Below are 23,287 nucleotides of genomic sequence, written 5' to 3'. Positions count from 1 at the left end.
GAACAACAAAGTTTTACCTGTGGTGTTTAGCACATATTTCAGCTTAAGATTTTGAATGTACTCTAGCCTTCCCCTGAGAAAGCATAGAGTCCCATCACAATAAAAAAATAAAAACAGTCTATTAAATTAACGCTCAGATGTGACAAAAATGCTTTTAAGACTTTCACCCTGAAACCAGTGTTTCCTAAATTTCAGTTTTCTTCACTACCGTTTGGTATTTAAAAAATACCGATAGTACATATCGGCTCTACATGCATTAGCTGTAGTACTAATAAAAGCAGACATTATATGCTTTATTTATCAATTACACTTTTATTAATAAAAACATCTATTAATAAACTGCATAATGAATAATTGTGATGAGACTAGAAAGCAATTTTATTAAAATATTACATTGATTTTCAATCGACGGATGCATGTGTTCATTACTTAATGACAATATTATTGCCACTATATTTGGGAACATTCTAGTGTTCTGCTTTAACTTTGGGCTCCTTGCAATTAAGAACAAGTCTAGTACGGATCTGCGGACTAGTTTCAATGGCCAAGTTTGTTGCAATTGATCTTAAGGTAGTGCACTAGTTTATCACAGGGCTGCATGCTAACCACAGGTTGAACTCTAGTGAGAACACTGCTTTCATTTCCCTTTCATTTCATTACCCTTTATGTTGATTCGCTCTTATATAATAAATATTATAATATATTTTATAATTAAAATCTCAAATAAAGTTACTGTATCTGTTTCCTTATTACGATTGACTTAAATTAGCATTAAGACAAATATGGATTTTGTAATGCAAAAAACATCATGTTCACAACGGCCTATTAGAATAAACTATTTTTATATACCCTGCTGTGTAATCTTGCTTTGTAAAATAGCCCTACTTTAACATTCTGTGATGTATGAAATTAATAAAAATTTTAATATAGTACATAAATAAGACTGATCATGGGACAAAGACTTTCTCCATGGGGCTAGGTGTTGGCTGGGATTCAAACTGAAGCGTTTTGCGTGACAGTCCAGAATTCCTCCACATGCCACATTAAGCAGTTACTATGCCACCTGGCAGTTTTACAAAGTAGTGCAGTTCTGCATCTGGTATATTTGAAAAAAATAAAAGGGTACTGCAGGTTACAATGTGGTGAAATGGAGTATGCTATTTGCAGTGTTGTGCATTATGTTTTGAGCATTCAGAATGGCTGTATCTGTATCTGTTTCAGAAAACACGTTTTAATATTCCAGTGTAAAAAGCCAGCATCATTAACACTACTGTATTGAAATCAATCACAGTAGCGAATATTATTTGAATTTAAGCAATGTGAATTTTGAATCATTGTGGGTAACTGTTTTCTTTCTATAGGTATAGGTGGGACCACCCTTTTGCTCAGCAGGAATACTTCCTTACAGGTTGATATGAGCAACATCCCCAATATCCCTGCTTTCAGTAAAATCGTATTCTTTGGTGTTGAATGCAATATCATCATCAACAACTGTGCAATTCACTACTAAGCTTCAACAATAAAGAGACCATGTCTCCATTAAGTTTCCTGCTATAGTACAAATATTACGTTGTTGATTCAAACTCCATCATTTAATCTTGAATTCTCATGAAAACAATTTGTGTTGGACAACATTTGTCTAAAGAATAAGTTTGTGATTCTTAAAACATAATGAATTATTCATGAATGCATTATTGCTATTATAAGTTTTGTTGTGGAATACAGGGCATCATCTATGATCACCAGTGCTTCTGAAGGATTAAATGAACCAAGAAAAGGAAGGTTTCCTATCTGGCCTGAATGGAATGAAACAGATATAAATGCAGAAAAATGGGAAGGAACAAAAGGATCCAAAGATCGGGAGAAATCTGGAAAAAGTCCCTGCATTGTAAGTAATACTCAGTTGCAGTCACAGAAAATGTAACCTCAGTCAAACATACAGTATTTATCCACACATGCATGTTTCTTTTTTATATATATCACTATTCTAATGCCATATCCTGAAATGATTTGGTATGCTTGTGACAAGCTACAGTATGTACAGCATATAGGTGTTTGCCTTTAAAGATATTTGCATATTATAATTTAATTCTTCTATTTGTATTGCAAAATTAAGAAACTGATTTAAAAAAATGTGATTAAAAATAAAGGTCTTTGGTTTTAAGATTTGAAAGAACACACTTATACTATTTAAACAGAGACATTCAGTGTACAAAGATAGTTGGTTTTTTTTATAAAACCGATGAAACAAGCCAACAGTATACTCAGTCACACTGTGAGAACTTTTTTTTTGTAGCAGTATTTTGAAGACCCAGAAGGGAAAATCGAGCTGCCTCAGTCATTGAAGGTTTATACATGGAAGCGTCCTTCTGAATTTATGTTAAACAAGGTAGTGATGTTATTTTTCTAGTTCAATGCGTTTTAATATACAGTGGATATAAAAAGTCTACATATCCTTATTGAAATTGCAGGTTTTTGTGATGTAAAGCCAGAAATCAAGATTAATCATGTCATCCAAAGAACACCATACCTACTGTGCAGCATAGTGGTGGAAGCATCTTGCTTTGGGGCTGCTTCTCTTCAGCTGGGACAGGGGCTCTAGTCAAGATAGATGGGATAAAGACTAGCTCCAAATATCAAGATAATGGCTTCAGAAAAGGAAGATCAAACTCTTGGAATGGCCCAGTCAGAGCCCAGAGCTCAATCCCGTAGAAAACCTGTGGACCTAAAGACGACTGTGCACAGGAGATGCCCTGGCAATATGAAAGACCTTGAACTTTTTTGCAAGTAAGAGTTGGATAAAATTGCAAAGTTGATAGAGACGTATTCACAAAGAATTACTGCTGTAATAAATGCAAAAGGTGCTTCCAGAAAAAGTATTAGTTGAGGGTTTTTTTTTATTTCAATTATTTTTCCTAATAATTATCTATTTGTTTTTCTCTTGAATTTTTTTGGTTGCAAGGTCACATTAAAGATGGAAAAATGTCTGACATGATTTATCTTGATTGTTGGGTTTACATCACAAAAACCTGCAATTTCAATAAGGGTGTGTAGACTTTTTATATCCACTGTATAAGGTTTATCACTTTGAGACTGAAATAACAGAGGACAGTATCTTCTAGTATGTTTTTTCTAAAAAGTTTCATTTGTAGAACAATGTTCCGAAATTTCGATTTGTAATGATATTCATATAATGACATTCATCATATATGTGATACTGTATATTCAATCATATCTTTGTGCATTCTTATGCATTTAATTCACTTAATTCATTGTTGTTTGACAGGTTTTATCAAATTAAATTATAGCTGTATTATAATAACTGTGGATCAAAATAGCATTATATTTTAGAGCTTTGTACAGAAAGTGTGATGTTCAAAAACTCATTAATTTCTAATTCTATTTCAGACTCCTGTTGTTGTAGACAATGAATCCTGGTTTGACCTTGTTTCTGCAAATGAACATTTAATCGGTAGTGAGGTAAGTGTTGTATAGCAGCCTCAGCATTGGAAACTACATTTTGTTTTGTACTTCAAATTATTTTCATGGCACATCATTTAGGCTGCTTCAAATCTTTCTTATCATAGTCTTGGCAAGAGTTACTATAAATATCCAGAAGCACTCCCTGGTGGTGTTTTTGGCAGTTGTCATCATTTAAGAATGGTGTTTTTCTGTGCTAAGCTAAATAATACTTTTTCTAGGAAGACCCTTATCTGCCTTTAGTCTTTGTTTCTCAAATGGTTATTGAAATTACTTTACCTGTGTAACACTGCTCAAAATGGGGTTCTGGGGTTTATTGTTTGTGTATTCTCACTGAGGGAAAAGAGTTGTGTGCTGCCATCATTGGCGGAATGTAGGGGAGGAGAGTCTCTGTCTCTCCCCCCTAAAAGCAGTAAGGGTTATGGGATGATCTTTACGTATGGTAGGTGATCACCTATCATATAGTCACCTTTTCATGTTGGATTAACTCATAACTGTCATGTCCGTGACTATGCATAACTTGTATACGTTGATTAACCATCTGTCAAAGCCATTCATAAGAATTGTCTTATGTATTTGAATTTTTAAACATATTGTAACATAATAATACAATATACATTAGCTAATAAGCAGTGACTTCTTTGAAAATAAATATTTGTGAGTACAACGTAATTGTAAAAATGTATTGTAGATGACAAGTGAATGTTATGCTAATTGTCCAGGATTCAATTTATGCTTAGCATAGAAAAACACCATTCTAAGTCTACAAGAATTGTAATGTTCTAATTGTAAGATGCTAAATAGTTCATTTTGAGAATCTCAGACAAAAAACAGTGCAATCACTGAAATGATTTCGTGGTGTTCCCAAGTGTTTTTCAAGGATAAATTTGTCTCACACTTAAAAAACTGCATTGATGCAAAATTATCTTCAGTTTAACGGTGAAAAAGAGGACAAGGGTTAAGTACATTCAAAATTTAAATTTTAAGCAATTCACATTAATTCATTTAGGCTGTTGTTTTGATGTGTGTTCAAAATGTACAAAATGAGTATATATATAATATTTTTTTTCTAGCTTATAAGATGGATTATCAGTGAAATCTACACTGTTTGGAAAATATGCAATGGAAATGCACCATATCTGGAAAAGCAGGGTTCACCAGATCCCTCTGTTCTTTCGTGGAAGCCCTGGGAGCATATCTTTTCACTCTGTAAGGTTGTGAAAGGCCACATACCACTGTACAATGTCTATGGGAAATATGTGGTGAAACTCTTTTGGATGGTAAGTAACTTAAAATCATCACTTTTGCACCCACCTTTGTTATCACGCTTCCTAGTCCCTCACCAGAGCCCACCTGCTTCCAAAATAATTATCCTAAATGTAACACCCCTTTACCCCTAGACACTTGGGGTCGTAACAAGTATATTTTTATATTAAGGCCCATGCCACATTCAATTCTTTTCAGGCATTGCTGTCAACAGTCATACTGAAGGATTGGTAATAAACACCCTGTCAGTACATTCAGAGTTTGCTCATATCTCTTCTAACCCGTTATACCAATCAGCAGTTTAATAGTAGATAGTAGAGAGGTATTACAGATAAACTGAAAGAAGCTTGTCATCTTTATTTTTAAAGACTGAGGTTTCTTTTTTTGTTGATCTTAGGAATATGTTAGTGATGTGAGACCATGGAAAACCTTCCATTGAACCTCTTATGAAAAAATGGACATATGTTAAATTGAGTAGTGGGGTATAACCAATATTTAGAAGCCTATTGTAAAGGGTAACTTGATCTTCTCATCTCACCATATTTCACAGTCTATTGGGAACAGTATATTCAGTTTAATCCCACAACATAAGAGACCAGTTTGGAACCGTATTGATCCTTAAGGATGTGATGAAAGTCACCCCACAAATGAAGAAGCAGTAGGAAGAGCTATAATTTAAATTGAAATATTTAAGCACAGTGGACAGAAGCTAACACTACATCTCCAGATTGTCATCCTAAAGCTCTAGAGTCAACTAGAGATGACTTCAAAGATGCCATCATAGTGACAGTCTTCAAGAAAGGGATCCAAATTTCTCTGGAATTTCTGTGGAAATTATAGACGGATCACTCTCTAGCCTATTGTTCTCAAGATGATTACATAAATTCTCCCCAATCATCTTATTACTCTTGCTGAAGAAGCAAAGCCAACAAGAGGGTCTTTTTTTAGATTAATCAATTATAGGAAAAATATCAGGAGTAACACTAACATCTCTACTTAGTGTTGTTTGACTTGACATTTGAACAGTGTTGTTTGAAAAAACATTTGACTCTCTGGATCAAGAGGCACTCTAAAAAGATCCTTCTGGGGTAATGCCTCCTAAATTCATCAGCATCTTACACCTGCTTCACAATGAAGTGTGCAGTAATTTTCACCAATGGATTCATTATAGAGCTTGATTTGCTAACAGGCAAGCTCCCTGCTAGAGTGCAGCTGATTTGATGGTGAATGGAGGGTAAATTATTTAGCCTCCAGTGATTCTGGTCCTTAACTAAAGAAAAACTGCAGTGTGCCTTAACAGATATCTCTAGGCATTCCCCAGAGTCACCAATTCGTATTCACAATGAATGTCTTAATGTAGAATGCTTTTATATCTTGAGAGTTATCTTTCACAGAAGGGTGATAATGATGAAGAAATCTAGTACTATATTGCCTGAAATCTTCAACCTTTGGTTGCCTGGGGAAATGAGTGTTTAAGGATACAACTGAAAACAAGCTGTTCCTCTAGCATGCGGTCGTCGTTCCTACTTTATTGTGTGGGGCTGAAACTTGGACAACATACGGGAGATGTTTAAAAGAACTTGAGTCATATCACTGATGCTGTTTGTGGAAAGTTTAATGTATCAATAGGGAAGATACATGTTCCACTATTCTCTCCTTAGTAGACACACGCATTTAAACTGTGATCATCCACCACTGGCTCCATTTGGTTAGTCACGTCATTCAGATGTCAATGTCCAATGCTCCAGAATAAGGTTATCTTCTCCAGGTTTAGCCAATGCAGTAACATTGGAGGAGGCCAGAAAAATACAGTAAAAGCAAACTTAAAAAATGTAACATCAGTATCAGTTCCTAGGAAATTATTGACCAAACAGGATAGTGCAAGAATATCTTGGAAAGAGCCCCGAACTTTGAAACACACAGATCTGAATGATAAAGCAAAGTGAGCTCACCATGAGCTGATTGTACAGTACATGGCCAGATATCTCCTATGTCAACCTTTGTTGAACCTTCCACAAAGTGTGTAGATCCCATCTTACCCTTATCATAATATTTATTATGTAATTTGTAAAAAAAAAAACAGCACTTATAGCAGTCTTACCAGCAATTTATAAATAAACACATTATTTCTTATTCTTTATTAAATTATTAATTATTAAATTCTTTATTAAATTACTTGCTATTATTATTCTGGGCTAATTTTTTTTTCTTAAGCATTTTTATTTTTTCCATACATCACCCTCAACATTTATGTTTTTTCTAAATGAACAATCAAAATAAAAGTTTACACAAACCTTCACATAAAAAGCAACATAATTACTACTACAATAAATTGTTAATTTAATGGCCTTTGCATTAGTGGATTTCAGATTTAACATACATTTGTACAAATTGTGCTTAAGGGAACTTAAGAAATAACAAAGCAAGGTAAAAAAAATACTACAAACAGTTGATTTAAAAATCAGCAATATCAGTAATTACAGTAATGTATGAAGCAGTGGCTCTGTGGCTAAGGGTCTGCGCCTGTGGCTGGAAGGTCGCCGGTTCAAATCCCGCACCCGGCAGAGGAATCCATCTCCGTTGGGCCCCTCAGCAAGGCCCTTAACCCCAACTGCACCAGGGGCACCGTTCAATGGCAGACCCTGCGCTCTGACCCCAGGCTCTCTCCCTGTCTGTGTGTCTGTGTCTCATGGAGAGCAAGCTGGGGTATGCGAAAAGATCATTCCTGATGCAAGAAATTGTAAAGGGTTAATAAAGTGATGCTATTTATTTATTTGTTTATTTATTTATTAAACACATTAAATGAAGAACTTGTATATTTATGATAAGAAAGCCACAAGAACAATTTTAATGGCTGTTTTAATTGTTCAAAAAAAAGTAAAAACCCAGGAAGCATATATATATATAAAGTATATGTTTTTTCTCATATATTCTTGCATTTTGGAGCTAAAAAAACATAATTCATGATTAAACAGACATTCTACAATAATGAACACCCTTTCCCTTTAGTCTCTTAAACCCAGGGTTTATTCTACTCAGTAACAACTCTGTTTTAATAGAATATCGGTATTAGTATTGGTATTATAATAATATATTAATATAAATTTATGACATAGTATACTGAAGACTGTATGTACAGGTCTGAATGTTCATAATGAAGCTTCTTTTTTACTGTATGTTCAGGCTCATTAGTATGGTTTCTTTTTCCAGTGGCATTGATGATGAGTTCTGCAGCTGTTAACAGTCATGCAAATTACAGCTTTTGTCCAAAGCCTGGAATAAATAACACAGTCAGCTGCCTTGAGAAAGTTCTAAAGAAGGTTTTTAGTAATGCAATCGGAAGTTGAGTGTGGTGGGCAATGATTCCAAAATGGTATAAGGAAATGTGGAACAAAGTGGATATAATAATAAAAATAATAATAATAATAATAATAATAATAATAATAAACTTTATTTTATATAGCGCCTTTAAAGGTGGCTTCTCAAAGTGCTTTACAGGAAGACAATAACAATAAATAAGAAGACTACAACAATAATTAAGAAGATTTCACAAGATAGGACACAATTATAATTACAACAATACAACAATAACAATAGAGGAGACCGTGGAAGGTGGTATTAAGAAGAGCAGAGGGGTAAAGAATGGAACCAGTTAAGTAAAGGCTTTTCTGAAGAAGAAGGTTTTGAGTCTGGATTTGAAGGAGTTTAGAGAAGGTGACTCTAATATCCTTGGGCAAAGAGTTCCAGAGCTTGGGGGCATAGCAGGAGAAGGCCCTGTCGGATATTAACATCTTTCTAACTTGATCAACTGGATTTCTAAATTGTTGACTTAATGAGTGCTTATGCTCCCTGTTACAGTAATTTCAGTTGGTTCTGGTTCAGCAAGCCACTGGGATTTCTACTGTAATTTATAGTGATGATTGGGTTATAATTCACAGACATTTACCTGTGCTACTATACTTTAGTTTCTTTATTTCTTTCATTTCTTTCCATGCATTTACTTTTATGCCCTTATGGAGGTAAGATATTACTAAGGCTGCTTGTTTTGCTTAACATAATACTAAAAAATGGTCTTTTTAATTTCATTTTTATTTGTAGAGCAGAATTGTACAGATTTTGAAACACATTTCCTTTTACTTGTTGATTAGAAAGGATTTTCTGGTTTATTTTTATATTTGTATGTTGTTTTTTGTTCTCTACTAGCACATGTACATTTTAGTCTATAAAAATCAATTTGATTCTAATCAGATTACCAATGTGAATTTGAACAAAATTAACATCAGACAGGTTCTGTTTTGATCTGGGTGAAAAGCCTTCTGAGACTTGGACTACATTCATACTCTTCATATTATGCATATTGTTATGCTGGAGTTGTTCTCTGTTCTGAAATTCTGTCTCTTGCTTGCTGCAGCACTGATAAGCAAATATTTAGGACTTCCATCTTAATCTTGTAATTCTTGGAAATGTTTATTGCCAGAATTTGAATGAAATTCAAAATAAAATAAGAACTAATGAGAAATTTTGGAAATGCTTTCTTTACATCCTTTAAAATAATGTACAACATGAGGACATATTTAGTAAAATCTGAGAATACTTTCCTGCTCTCATGTGTCCTTAAAATTCACATACAATATATAAAGCACGCTGGGGCCTTGTAGCAAGGAGGCTTCCCCAGCTCTGAAGCAGGTTAGGAAATGTCCAAATGTCCCTTTGTAAGTTGTGAGCCTATTTCTGTGAAAAAAAATAGCAGTCTAAATTTTAACACTTGTAACAGAGTAAATATTTATCACTTTTTCTGTCCCTTTTTGCACATCTAAATATTGTATTTACATGTAGAGAATAATGTCTAAGCCAGTATATCGAAATCTGTAAAAAGAAGTATTGTATATAGCCGTTCTTGGCTGTTTTGCATCAAAAGACCTAATTTTTAATAAAATAATAATAATTGATTTAATAATAAAAACAATATTCTTGTTTAGGTATCTGAGGGTATCTTGTTTGAAACATGGCTGTTCACAGTGCTTATTAGAAGTTATGTTCTTGGGTTTGGTGGATGATGAATATGAGCAAGATGTAGTCAGGCATTTCCAAGGAGTCTGTGGATGATTAAATGCTGTTTAAAAATATATAAGCCAAAACAAAGATGGATGGGAGAACATATCACTATTAACTTAATAATAGAGTTAATAATAATTTTCCTATAACTTATTTATCCCCTAGGGGTGCTGGAGAAAGATCACAGTAGATGACACACTGCCTTTTGATGAGGAGAACAACATATTGCTCCCAGCTACAACATGTCAAACAGAACTGTGGCCAATGCTATTGACGAAAGCCATCATTAAACTAGCAAACACTGAGTAAGTCTTTTACTGGATTTTGGCAAATTCTTTGATTTCTTTATTTACTGTCTATTAAATGATTCATGTATCTAAGGGCCAACGAGTCCAGATACAGTAGTTAAAGTATAAGATCAGTGTTTGTTTAATTAATTAATTAATTAATAATAATAATAATAATAATAATAATAATAATTGCTTACATTTATATAGCGCTTTTCTGGACACTCCACTCAAAGCGCTTTACAGGCAATGGGGACTCCCCTCCACCACCACCAATGTGCAGCATCCACCTGGATGATGCGACGGCAGCCATAGTGCGCCAGAACGCTCACCACACATCAGCGATCAGTGGGGAGGAAAGCAGAGTAATTAAGCCAATTTATAGAGGGGGATTGTTAGGAGGCCATGATTGATAAAGGCCGATGGGAAATTTGGCCAGGACGCCGGGGTACACCCCTACTCTTTTCGAGAAACACCCTGGGATTTGACCACAGAGAGTCAGGACCTCGGTTTTACGTCTCATCTGAAGGACGGCGCCTGTTTACAGTATAGTGTCCCCGTCACTACACTGGGGCATTAGGACCCACATGAGCTGCAGGGTTAGCACCCCCTGCTGGCCCCACTAACGCCTCTTCCAGCAGCAACCTTAGTTTTTCCCAGGAGGTCTCTCATCCAGGTACTGACCAGGCTCACACCTGCTTAGCTTCAGTGGGTTGCCAGTTGTGAGTTGCAGGGTAATTGATTAATAAGTAATTAATTTAAACAATCAAAGATGACTGATGTTTTTGCAAATAAAAGGGAATCATTTCAATGATGAATTGAAATGATGATTATTTCAATATAAATGTTAAAGGTTGTAAAATCCTTCACTCTAAAATTATTTTGACTTACTAAAGCAAAGGTTTCAGCCACTGAAATGACCTATAAAACATTTAAAACATTGCAAATGGAAGGATTTTAGCAGCATATTAGAAATGAATGCAAAAATTACTGATTTACTTCTTTTTATATTTTAGTGTCACCCACTAATTATCATTTACGTATTGTTGTTCAAGTCTCATAGCCATTAAAAATTATCTGCATACTGTATAATCTATAATTCATTGGGGAAGATGATCCTGTAAGCACAGTCAGAACTTGCAAGATATATAGTTTTGTTTACTACAAGCTTTATACTGTAAAGTGTAGAAAGCGTGTCCCATTTAAGGGGTTCAATAAATCATTTTTTGAATTTGTTAGTTTCTTTGGGCCTATTTAATTAATATTGGCAATATAATATGGCCGATGATGCTTACATTTTATATAATTTAGATCATAGAATATATTCAAAACAACTGAGAAAAACTATTGTTTGAACTAAATGAAAATTGTAATAAAAAACTAAACAAAAGGCACATATGCAGTACTCTATATTTAAATGTATATGTTATTTAGCTTTGAAAACATTAACTGGTATCTGTCTTTACATATGAAATACACAAATAAAAAAGTAAGTCCAGTTTATTTTTGATAAACTGTAAGGGGTATTCATTTCATTCCTGCTTTTTGATATGACTTTGTTAAGGCCTGACCTGCAGATGTTTACAGATACTGTGTTTTCAGAAAATGTTCATGTGCAACAAAAAACATTGAATTCAAGCCCTTTTGATGTGAATATAGTAAAGAAAAAGGAAAGCTTAAGAGCTGTACTACTGGTAGATAAATAATAGAACCAACGTAAACCTAAAATTTTATTTGATATTTTTTATGCCTTGCATAATTCAGTAGTTTTTCCTGGCAGAAAGTACAGCCTCTGTTGCTTTAATTATTTATGTGTTTATTATAACCTTAAAATAAAATGATGATTATAAAGCCTTCAAACATAACATACTGTAACGGCTTCATGAAGAGATAAGCTGAAGGATGTAACTTTCACGACTCGTACCTTCTCTCATAAATGCCCTGATATTCCCACGCATACTAGAATCCACACACATCCAGGAACTAATTATCCAACCACGTCTCTCTCTCTTTAATATTTAGACACTCTTCACCGGCTTACCTACGCTCACTATTGAGAAGTCTTCAACAGCTTTCTCTTGTGCGTGTGCTATTATTCTTAACCCGACTCCTTTGACTACCGACCTAGTTTCGACTTCTCTCTTGCCTAATGACTTGGATTTGGAATATTAAATTAACTTTTGCTCGAATTCCCTTCCTCATGGCTTCACACAGGTATCCAACAGCTCACCTCTTTCAGAAACCCTGACGGTAATCATCTGCATTGAGCAGAGGACATGATTATACTGAAAAAAGAAATATTTTGTATGATTTTGTATTTATGATAGAAAAGTTAGGTCACTTTTTCCTAAGATTCGTCCTACACTATACTTCACTTATTTGTACTACACCTCACTTGATGTAGCATGACAGTTTGATATATATATAGTTAAATTCATCAATACCTAAAAAGCAGAAAATGTATAGCACTAGTACAATGCTGTCTAAAAATAGATGAATGTTGATATCTTTAAAAGTTTATGATTTAATGTTAGTACAAATGCATAGCTTGGGATTTAATAATTTAGATAAAAAAGGTGTGGTTTGTGACAAGTATGGATAAAAATAACAATAATAAAAGGTTCAATAATGCATACAAGGATAAAATTTGAAAATTGGAATGCATAGGAGGTCTAGTCTTGTCTGGCAATATAGTTTAACATCACAAATGATGCTTTTATCTTGATTTGGGAATTTATTAGCAATCACTCTGTGGAAGATTTCTTTTTTAATATTCGTGTGAAATCTGCCTCTGTTGTTTACACAGGGGCACATTTTTGTAAGATTGTCTCCCTTGAGCATTGCATGGGGACAACATCATCACACACAGAATAAGTAAACTGATGCATTTTTGGTAACATGATGTTTCTTTTTGATAGAAAGTCTTCCATGTTTTTTGTATACTTTGTCAGATTCATGGTACATATGGGATTTATAAATTATGCTCAGTTATTATAGTACATTAAAAAGATGCACTATTTCACACTGGTGATTTGTTTACTTGGAAGCTGAGGGAATAATCCTCTTTGTATTAGCTGTAAATGCCAACATCCCATTCACCTAAACAAAACACATGCATTTACAGTTCATGCGTAACCTAATTATAGTAATTGAGTTTTATTTAAAAATCTTCACAATTTATAATGGCAGTTGAATGGACAATCAATATTTATGTCCCTAGAAAAGACATAAATCAAATTAACAGGGAAATAGAAGGGCTACTAAATATTTTAGGACACCCAGCCTTATAATGCATACAACTACTGATACATATTCACCTGGTTGACATGTACACTACTGTCATAATCTTCATAGTCTTTGGCATGCCACCAGTTGAATGTAATTCTTTTTGCTAAAAAGGACATATTCTGCCAGGAGTAGATCAGAATCTGGCATAATTAGGAGGAATTACAATATTTTCAAAATTGTCTGCTACTTTTAACAGGTACCCCTGTACAAATACTAAGCTCTTCTCATTCATTACACTTTTTGAGAACAGTTTCAGCAAAGGATTTTGCCGTACTGGGAGGGAAAAGTAACAAATGGTATCTTATTCTTTGTCAATTGTAGAGTGCTCTCACGAGGCACCAGTTCTGTAGGGTTTGGGCATTTACAGGGACAATTATTAATCGTAGCAGTAAATCACGAAATGATTCTTTCAATGGCTTTAGAATCCAACCATGCGATATAACTCAAACAACGCACACACACAGGTACTAATACATGAGGATACATTTATTAATACATAGAATATGCATGTAAACCTAACAGATCTTATCGAGAGGGTTATCAAAATACAAAAGGTATATATTCAGTCAGTTAAGAAGAGTTACATATATCAAGAGGACATACGTTCAGTATATCATTTCATTTAGACCGTTTCGTAATTGAACTTGGTTACAACTTCTACATTAGATACTCAAAACAAGTACATAACTCTTAGGAATTAAATTGATATCAACTGTTTGGGATAACAATGGAATTCTCGAGCTGTAATGCATTGAAAATGAATACTCATCCAATCTCTGGGGATTCAGATCTCCTGTGGGCTCTCTGGCTCCGTGCCAGGCTGTGCTGTGCGGCTTGAGACGGTGTGCTGCTGATGCTCTCTGAAGACTCGCTAGTTAGTGTTGGCTGAAACTAGCAAGAGTTTGTGCACAGGAGAAAAGATGACTGTGGATCCCAGCAGGCCAGGAAGAGGACCGGTTCGTCCCTGATGAAGCGCTAGTTCTGAATAGTGATTCAGCTGTCCACAGTTCCGACCTGTTCACGAGGCTTGCTGCTTGGTGCTAACCTCAGGTGGATCCTCTGGTTACTCTCTGGCAACCTCTGCTCTAGACTCTTAGAACAGAGGAAAGTTCTGGCACTCGGACACACTGGCCGTTCCGTGGTTGTCCGGGCTGAGTCTCAGGATGGTCAGGAGGCTCACTGCGAGAATGTCCTGCCCTTGGGAGCCTTTCTGCTCCTGGGCCGTCCTGCCCTGGAATTCTCCTTAGAATTCTCCTACTGGAATTTCTTCACGAATAGTTCTCCTACAGGCTCTCTGTGTTGCCTGTTTTTACCTGGAGGAACTGCAGATTGTTCATTGGCTGAAAGTGTCATGGGCATCAGAGACCCACGTGGGTTACTCGGCCCTACCAGTCCCTGATTGGTTGGTCAAGGTGAGATATGAGTCACTTACTCCTGACACTTAGGAATGCAGTCCTGAGGCGTTGTTGCCTTCAAAACAAAACAGAGTTAAGTGATGTCCCTTGTCATTAGAACATTAACCTTAAATGTCCACATTACTCCTCGAGAATTCATACCGGAACCAGCATTGGATACAAACATGATGAACAACATCTGGAGTATGTATAAACAAGTAGGAGATTACACATCAGGAAGGCATTACACATCAGGAAGTTCACTGTCAATATCTGATACCTCTGTAGGCAGATATTTAGGAAGAAGTAACTTCCTTTCTTTTGACATGCTACCTTTGACTCATTTGTGCTACCCGGAGTACATCTTGATGTAAGAGTACAGCATTCAGAGTACATTGTCAGTCATGATTCAGCTACCCAGCAGCAGTGTTACAATAACAACGGTTCCTGTTCCCAGCCCCCTGATGAACCACAACACCTGTGTTGGGCATCTGCCAGGGTGGTTTGGAGGTTTGTTCCATTAAAGCAAACCAACTACCTGTACCCCTTCAGGGCTTACTGTTTCTTGGATCCAATTCAATAGTGTGGCACCTGAAGGCATCCACGACATCAAGTTTGGTCTTATGTGTCTGGTTCTAGACAGTACAGTGTTAAGTTCAAGAGCACTGTGGCCTCCTCGGGAACTTGCAGGAAAACTGTTTGATTAGGTAGCTGCATTGTGGTAGCTGTATCATGCCTGTCACAAGTCATGGTGACAGTTACATGTGTTGTGCTGACCAGCCATTTACTTCCCACCTGCTCTTCATGGGGTTCATTAACCTCCCTCTGCTCATTAGTAGCTTTACACCCTTCATTGGTGGATCAGTTAGACACAGCCAATGGATAGCTTTGGTAGCCATACCCATCTCAAGATTTGGAACCGAATTCAATCTTGGATTACCTTCTGGGTGAGCTATGAGCGATGGGGTTAATGTCACATACTCCTTTACTGAGAAGAGTGGAATCAAGTGGGTTGGGATTTGTGCCATGGCTAGACTGGCTACAGTGGTACTGAACTCCCTTAACAGGTCTTGCGTCAACAATCTGGCCTGTTGCACACAAGCATAAACCCACTGTATAACGCCAACAATCATGTCCACTAGTTGGGGGATAAGGTTTAACCCTGTTGCATAGGCCTGTAGGGTTTTCCCTAAGCTTTCCAACTTTTGCTGCTGTCGATACAGTCTGTCACTACCCTCTGGCATCTCTGACACCTGCCTTCTTGGGGCAGTCAGGGTGAGAGTGCCAGTAGCACACTAACCTACCAGAAATAGCAAATGCACAACAGTGACGGCAGCAATCAGTCCTCCCAAAAGTCTTTTCGGGTGGCTGATCCCAGTCATCTCCTTCTGAGTGACTGTCGCCTTTCTAAGCTGGCGCAGCGTGTACATGGTGTCTTCCTCAGTATGCCCTGTGGCATCTTGGGCACCAACATCCTGGAAATCTGGGGAGATCTGACACAGCTGCTGATGCTGCTCCTCCATTTCCAGGGCATCTGCTTTTACGATTTGTTCATGCCTGTGCTCTAGGAACCCTGCGGGGGGTGGTGCAGCGGTGGAGCATGCCTGACCCTCGGCTGAGTGGTCATCTGGAGCACCTGAATGATCTGGGATTGTTACCCCATTCTCACTGTTCAGGTCCACCCTGCACACTTCCTGATTGAGGAATCCCTCTATCGGCATGTTTACAATCGTTCGCTGGGTGTGGGTGTAGGACACCTGCTCGCTCCCCCCTTCCCTCGCTAGGGGTTCAGGGAGCTGCCCCAGCACTGGGATAGCTAGTTCACAGTCTTCGAATTTCGACCCACCAGGCCCATGTCAGTGCAGGCAGGGATTCTGACACCCCTCTTTGCGATGTCCTGCACTGGCAGGCGGGTGGCTTGACCATCCAGCTCCAGTCTGGCTGAACCACTGTTGGTCAGACTCAGACTGACAGACTGAGCTGGTGGCTGTAAGAAAACCGGCTCGGCTTTCATTCCCTGTCCCTTCTGGGGGACTGGGTGTGTTGGAAACCCTGCTGTTGAGGCAGGAACAATCAGGTCAGTCTCACTCACTGCCTGGTAGTTATGAGAAATAATGTTACCTGACTGCAGGTTCCCTGGGTCACAGCAGAGGGAATCGGCATCTGGGATCAGGTGTGTCCACAGCGCAGTAGTCTCAGCGTCCAGCTGTACCTCCTGTCTAACCTGTGAATGTTGCACCAGGGGCACCTGGTGGTGGCCCTGCGACAGCTGCTCAAGCAGATCCTCACTAATAGAGGACCTCTCAGGGCTTAGGGTGAGGGCTACATCACCCACCTGCTCTCCTGCCATCTGGATCCCTTCCACCACTGCAGGGTGGTGGTCCTGACCCCTCTTGGGTGCCAGGGTGCACAGGGAAAGCTCCTTTTCATCACCAGGTGGGGAGATCAGCTCCTCTTTAGGGATGTAAAAGGGGTGTGCTTTACCTGGTGGATCAGGCGGCTGCTCAGAGCACCGCTCCTGTGGCATGGAGGCTGTTGGGACCTTGGCCGGGACACGACTTCCCTGTATATCCGGGGTACAAGAAAATATTTTTATTTCTTGTCCAGAGGGAACAGAAGGAATCTCCGCATGGGCTTCTGTGTTTGTTGGGCACTGTGTGAGTACAGTCTGCCTCTTGACCCTCCTTTCCTTCTGTTCAGAAGGCTTAGGAGCCTTGACCTGTTTCCACACTTTGCCTTTCTGGTGATCCACCAAAGGTTCCACTCTGAGTCGCATGCCCTTTTCTTTTTCTACCCGTTTGAGCTTGCCATGTGACATCAAACACCTTTCAACCTCAGTGTCAATCAGTTTCTCACTGGGTAAGACATCTCCCATGGCAGCCTTGAGGTAAAAGCTTATTGCTTTTCCTCTGTGTTTTACTGCCTGCTCTGTGACTTCAGGGGTGGAGTCAGCACTCACTTGGGAGTGGCTGACCTCATCCAGGCAGGAACCCTTCCGCTCAATCAGATAGACTGAGGGAGGGAGAGGGGGCGGGTCTCCGCCTCCTCCAGTGGAGAGTATCAGCTCATTCACGCTTCCGGCAGCCTTGGGGAGTGGTTGTCCCTGTCCTAATAAAGCTTGTTCAAGCCTGGCCAGGTGGGCGGCTACTGAATCCTTTTGTTCAGCTTTATCTAGCCCTTTCCCTCCCCTGGTGTTCTCATGGCACGTAGGACGCTGGGTGCGGTCCTGTGTGCTTGCTTTGGAACGGGGCTTAGCCAGCTCAGGAGCCTGTGCTCCTTTGAGCAGGAGGGAATTAACCCTGCTGGCTCTGACAGCGAACACAGTCGCTTTAGCAGCTTTTTGCTCAGAGCGACTTTGGACATCATACTCCCAGGCTTTCTGCACGAATCTCTTAATATCAGTCATTTTCATGGTCTGTGCATCTGTATGCATTAAGATCATCTTTCTGACTGACGGGTGGAGATTCACAATGAATAAGCCCTTGAAATGTGTGTTCTCTTCGCAACCCTCATCATTTCGCCCTGCAAAATAAGTTCGTCTAAGTCTCTCGTAATATTCGCGAGGGGACTCGGCTCTCTCGTGCTTAATGTTAAGGGCGGTGGCTATCGCGGCAGTCGGGTCAATAAACGCACTGTATTCTTGGATAAGTGCATGACAAAGCTGTTCAAAGTCATTACAGACTTTCTTCATCTGCCTAGCCATCCACTCATGTACAGCTCTGCTGGTAGTTTTCCTGACCAGAAACACTTTCTCCTGTTCTGTGGCGTTTGGCAGGTACTGCAGGGTATACCTGAGGTCTTGAATATAACTCTCGATATTATTCTCTGACACTGCGGGGTCAAATCTCTCCATGTCCTTCGCTAACTCTCTCAGAGAATGGAGATTTATCCTTCTAGCTTTTCCGCTGACGGAGATATGGAGGAGATCGTGGTCTGACTTGTCGCTGCTAGAGAGAGTGTTTAATAGCGACTCGAATTCAGACCTTTTAGCAACCATCGTTAAACTTAAAGAGTATTACTTTTGAGTACGAAATCACAGTTCTACCACAGAAAACCACAAGATCAAGTATGCAATCAACCCTGTAGATCGCAAAAGATTACAAAACAATCAAGCACTGCTTAAAGAGCAAGGGGAACTTTTTCTTTCGGCTTTCAGCACACTGTATTGTCGTATATGAAACCCGCGGCGTTTTATATGAATTATTCCGCTTGGTTGACTCATTTCAGTCTTGCCACGCCCACCCAGGGACGCCAATAAATGTAGTGTGCTCTCACGAGGCACCAGTTCTGTAGGGTTTGGGCATTTACTGGGACAATTATTAATTGTAGCAGTAAATCACGAAATGATTCTTTCAATGGCTTTAGAATGCAAACATGCGATATAACTCAAACAACGCACACACAGGTACTAATACATGAGGATACATTTATTAATACATAGAATATGCATGTAAACCTAACAGATCTTATCGAGAATGTTATCAGAATACAAAAGGTATATATTCAATCATTTAAGAAGAGTTACATATATCAAGAGGACATACGTTCAGTATATCATTCATTTAGACCGTTTCATAATTGAACTTGGTTACAACTGCTACATTAGATACTCAAAACAGGTACATAACTTTTAGGAATTAAATTGATATCAACTGGTTGGGATAACAATGGAATTCTCGAGCTGTAATGCATTGAAGTTGAATACTCATCCAATCTCTGGGGACTCTGGCTCCGTGCCAGGCTGTGCTGTGCGGCTTGAGACGGTGTGCTGCTGATGCTCTCTGAAGACTCGCTAGTTAGTGTTGGCTGAAACTAGCAAGAGTTTGTGCACAGGAGAAAAGATGACTGTGGATCCCAGCAGGCCAGGAAGAGGACCGGTTCGTCCCTGATGAAGCGCTAGTTCTGAATAGTGATTCAGCTGTCCACAGTTCCGACCTGTTCACGAGGCTTGCTGCTTGGTGCTAACCTCAGGTGGATCCTCTGGTTACTCTCCGGCAACCTCTGCTCTAGACTCTTAGAACAGAGGAAAGTTCTGGCACTCGGACACACTGGCCGTTCCGTGGTTGTCCGGGCTGAGTCTCAGGATGGTCAGGAGGCTCACTGCGAGAATGTCCTGCCCTTGGGAGCCTTTCTGCTCCTGGGCCGTCCTGCCCTGGAATTCTCCTTAGAATTCTCCTACTGGAATTTCTTCACGAATAGTTCTCCTACAGGCTCTCTGTGTTGCCTGTTTTTACCTGGAGGAACTGCAGGTTGTTCATTGGCTGAAAGTTTTCATGGGCATCAGAGACCCACGTGGGTTACTCGGCCCTACCAGTCCCTGATTTGTTGATCAAGGTGAGATATGAGTCACTTACTCCTGACACCTAGGAATGCAGTCCAGATGTCCAGCTGGCACTCCCTAGACAGATAGGCGCCAATGGATGACCATTGATTATGATAGCCAGGCTTAGCTAAGTGCATCCCCATTTGGGAGCTGTCCCTTATCAAAAGAAAACATCTTTAAATCAGCCTGCATGAATAGCTTCTCTGTGGCTGCACCACAGAGATGAAGAGAGAGATGGGGCCTCATTTAGGAAAGCACAGCAACACTTAATTCTGTCTTATTAACAAGCATCACTGCTACACAATAATAGAAAAGAACATGATAACACTTCAGAAAAGCAGGTTAACTATAAATCACAAATGTTTGTAGCAAAACAGTTAAATTTCCTAGGACACTGAATGTGTTCAAAGCTTTGAAGCCAACCCATAAAAGCTTAAGGCATTTGTGGATATTTTTAAACCATAAAATGTTGCTGATATTCCACATTTTATGAGCTTGGTGAATCATTCAGAGAATAATTCAAGAAACCAGTGAAGTATCAATAACGCTTTCCAATATCTCCTGACAAAATGCCTGTACTGTAGCTTGATTTGGGTGACCAGCAGACAAAAACCTTAGCTGACACTATAAAGGAAAGTTACGTTCACCTGCAGTTCTTCTGCAATACAGCCATAGATGCCAAAGAAGCCAGACAACGTTTTCAGATGATGGTTTGTTTAGATTCAATTACAACTTTGAGTCCTGCGTGTTCCTGGAAAAACCTCATGTAGACAGGCTGTCAAGTGAACCATTTTACAGTTAATGTTAACACTAACATAAAACACATAAAAACTCTGTAGGTTGACTTCATTTTGAAGCACATTCTTGTGATTCAACAGCTTTGGGAGGCACGGAGAACAGACTAGTCCTATAAGCAGCTAAAGAGAGGAGATTAGACTGGGGATGGTCAGTGACCAATTGGAGAGTGCCAGAATTTCTACTCTTATACTGGCAAACAATTACAGTATTGTAACGCATACGGCTGACATTACAAGTTGTGCAAGCTGGCTTACCAGCGTGGTGACATCACCGCCCTTCCCTGTGGATAGCAGGGACCACAGCCGCCAGGCTGATGGGAGATTTCCCTTTAGCTCAACTGGCTGGGTCCCTATTGAGTGACGCCGGAGGCTCGGGTTTGAGTCCCCAGTGGTGGGGGGCCGACCTGAGGCGGCAGTGGCGAGGTTGCATACCCACGTGAACCTGAGAGCGCTACATTGGTGTCAGCAATGGGATGGGATAGCCCTTCGCCGAGGACGGCGAATTAAGTGGGGGGAGAGTGTAACGCATACGGCCGACATTACAGGTTGTGCAAGCTGGCTTACCAGCACAGTGACGTCACTCCCCTTCCCTGTGGATAGCAGGGTCCTCAGACGCCAGGCTGAGGGGAGATTTCCCTTTAGCCCAACTGGCTGGGTCCCTGTTGAGTGACGCCGGAGGCCCGGGTTCGAGTCCCCAGCGGTCGGGGGACTACCTGAGACGGCAGTGGCGAGGGCGCATACCCACGTGAGCGCTACGATATACACACAGCAGATGATTTAGTAGTAAAGTAGGGACAATATACAAATGCACAGGAAGAGCAAGAGAATTCCTATAGTGGTGTTACGAGCACAGCTGGCACCGATTGACGCTCATTACTCAATCTCCTCGTCCCTCACTATTTAAACCCTCCTCCTAGTTCACTCCTAGTCCTCGCTCGGTATTAGGAATCTATCCATCACCTGGGCTTGCTACATCCTCGAACCTCTGGCTACCGACATACAGGCCTTTCTAGTGTTGGACCTTATGACTACTCTTTTGTCTCGCCTCTTTTTGGAATTGTTTGCCTTGCGGCCTTCTCTAACTTGACACTGACTTCTAGCCTGGAACTTTCAACCACTCTGCTGCCTCACTCCTCTCGGACTCATAGCCATTGGACTCTCTCAGCAACCTGCACAGGGTTCATAACTACTCATTCGTCATAAGTGGCCATGTATGACATGTGAGTGATCTAGTGGATAGATGACCAGTTACAGTTAATATTTTTCATTGATTAATTGGAAATCACATTATACAAGGGGATTGCTGCTCCTGGTTCTTTGAACTTACAAATCTTACATTAACCACGACGATCAAGAAGCTTAGAAACATCTTTGTCATATTTGGTAGTCCAGAGACACTGATCACAGACAAACCACAGTTTGTGCATATTGAATTTTGTAACTTAGCAGCAGATTAGCAGGAATGTATGCAGATATAGGTCAGACCTTAGAATTGTTCAAACAACTTCTCAAAGCACATAAGGAGTCTCTGTGACAAGATCAGGACAAATGACCAGACCACATGATCAACTAAATCTTTGGCAGCACTTGAGAAACTGAATAGTTAAGATAGTAGCTGTGACGAATGAAACAAAATGAGCCAACTCTTTAGGCACAGGTAGTCTGCCCTGGCCTATAGATTTATATCCTCCTTTCTGTTAGAGATATTGTAGTACCTTGCATTAAAATGCCCCAAGTAAGTAAGTAGTATGTACAATTAAAGGGGATAAGTCTTTTAAGTTAAAGGTAAGAGATGTTTTCAGTGAAAGTTTTAATACTTTTGGCAATGAAACTTAAGAATAATCTAAAACTGATATTCCTCCAAAATTATATTGTTGTGCCTTACAATATATGAGAGGGTTCCGTCAATGCCACCTGTTTACAGAAACGTGTTTTTTCTCTGAGATTATTTTACAGATTTCAATGCTGCTATGTTACCAAAGTGTCAAAAACTTTTGTTCCTTTTTTAATGATTTAGCTATTTCATTCACAGAGTGCACCTGTGTCAAAAAAGGGAACTTGGGGAGTTCACAGTCCTGCATGCCCTCACTGGTTGGCTTCCAGAAGTTATTCCACTTCAGTAAGTATCTTTTCCAATACCACTGACAAGCACTCAAAATAAGTCTTACAGCGCTTTTCCATAATTTATTGAAACTATGTTTGTTCTATATTTTCAAATTTCATTTACATTGTAAACTATAAAACATGTTCTTAAATTGGCTCCTGATTTGAACCATTTCATTTACTTAGCTGCTGTATTCACTCAAATCTATGGGGAATCTATGTATGGCTGCTTATGTATTTAGTCTCTGGTTCTTGCTTTGGGGGTTATTAAAATAAATGGTGACTTTTACTCCC

The 23,287-nt window shown here is 39.2% G+C and overlaps 1 protein-coding gene across 1 annotated transcript in view; it reads left to right on the top strand.

Moving 5' to 3' along the window:
• The window catches only part of adgb (androglobin), a 140,506-nt gene that overhangs the window by 6,175 nt on the left and 111,044 nt on the right, over nt 1–23,287 (top strand). Inside the window, exons 2-7 of the mRNA XM_088625171.1 lie at nt 1,726–1,888; nt 2,297–2,389; nt 3,409–3,480; nt 4,554–4,760; nt 9,967–10,106; nt 22,923–23,009. Coding sequence (XP_088481297.1) covers nt 1,726–1,888; nt 2,297–2,389; nt 3,409–3,480; nt 4,554–4,760; nt 9,967–10,106; nt 22,923–23,009 — 762 coding nt within the window. The remainder of the gene's footprint in view (nt 1–1,725; nt 1,889–2,296; nt 2,390–3,408; nt 3,481–4,553; nt 4,761–9,966; nt 10,107–22,922; nt 23,010–23,287) is intronic.

This window comes from Lepisosteus platostomus, chromosome 3 (genome assembly GCF_059453375.1).
Source record: "Lepisosteus platostomus isolate fLepPlt1 chromosome 3, fLepPlt1.hap1, whole genome shotgun sequence".
Classification (NCBI taxonomy): domain Eukaryota; kingdom Metazoa; phylum Chordata; class Actinopteri; order Semionotiformes; family Lepisosteidae; genus Lepisosteus; species Lepisosteus platostomus.
This window is presented reverse-complemented; position numbering and strand designations above follow the sequence as displayed.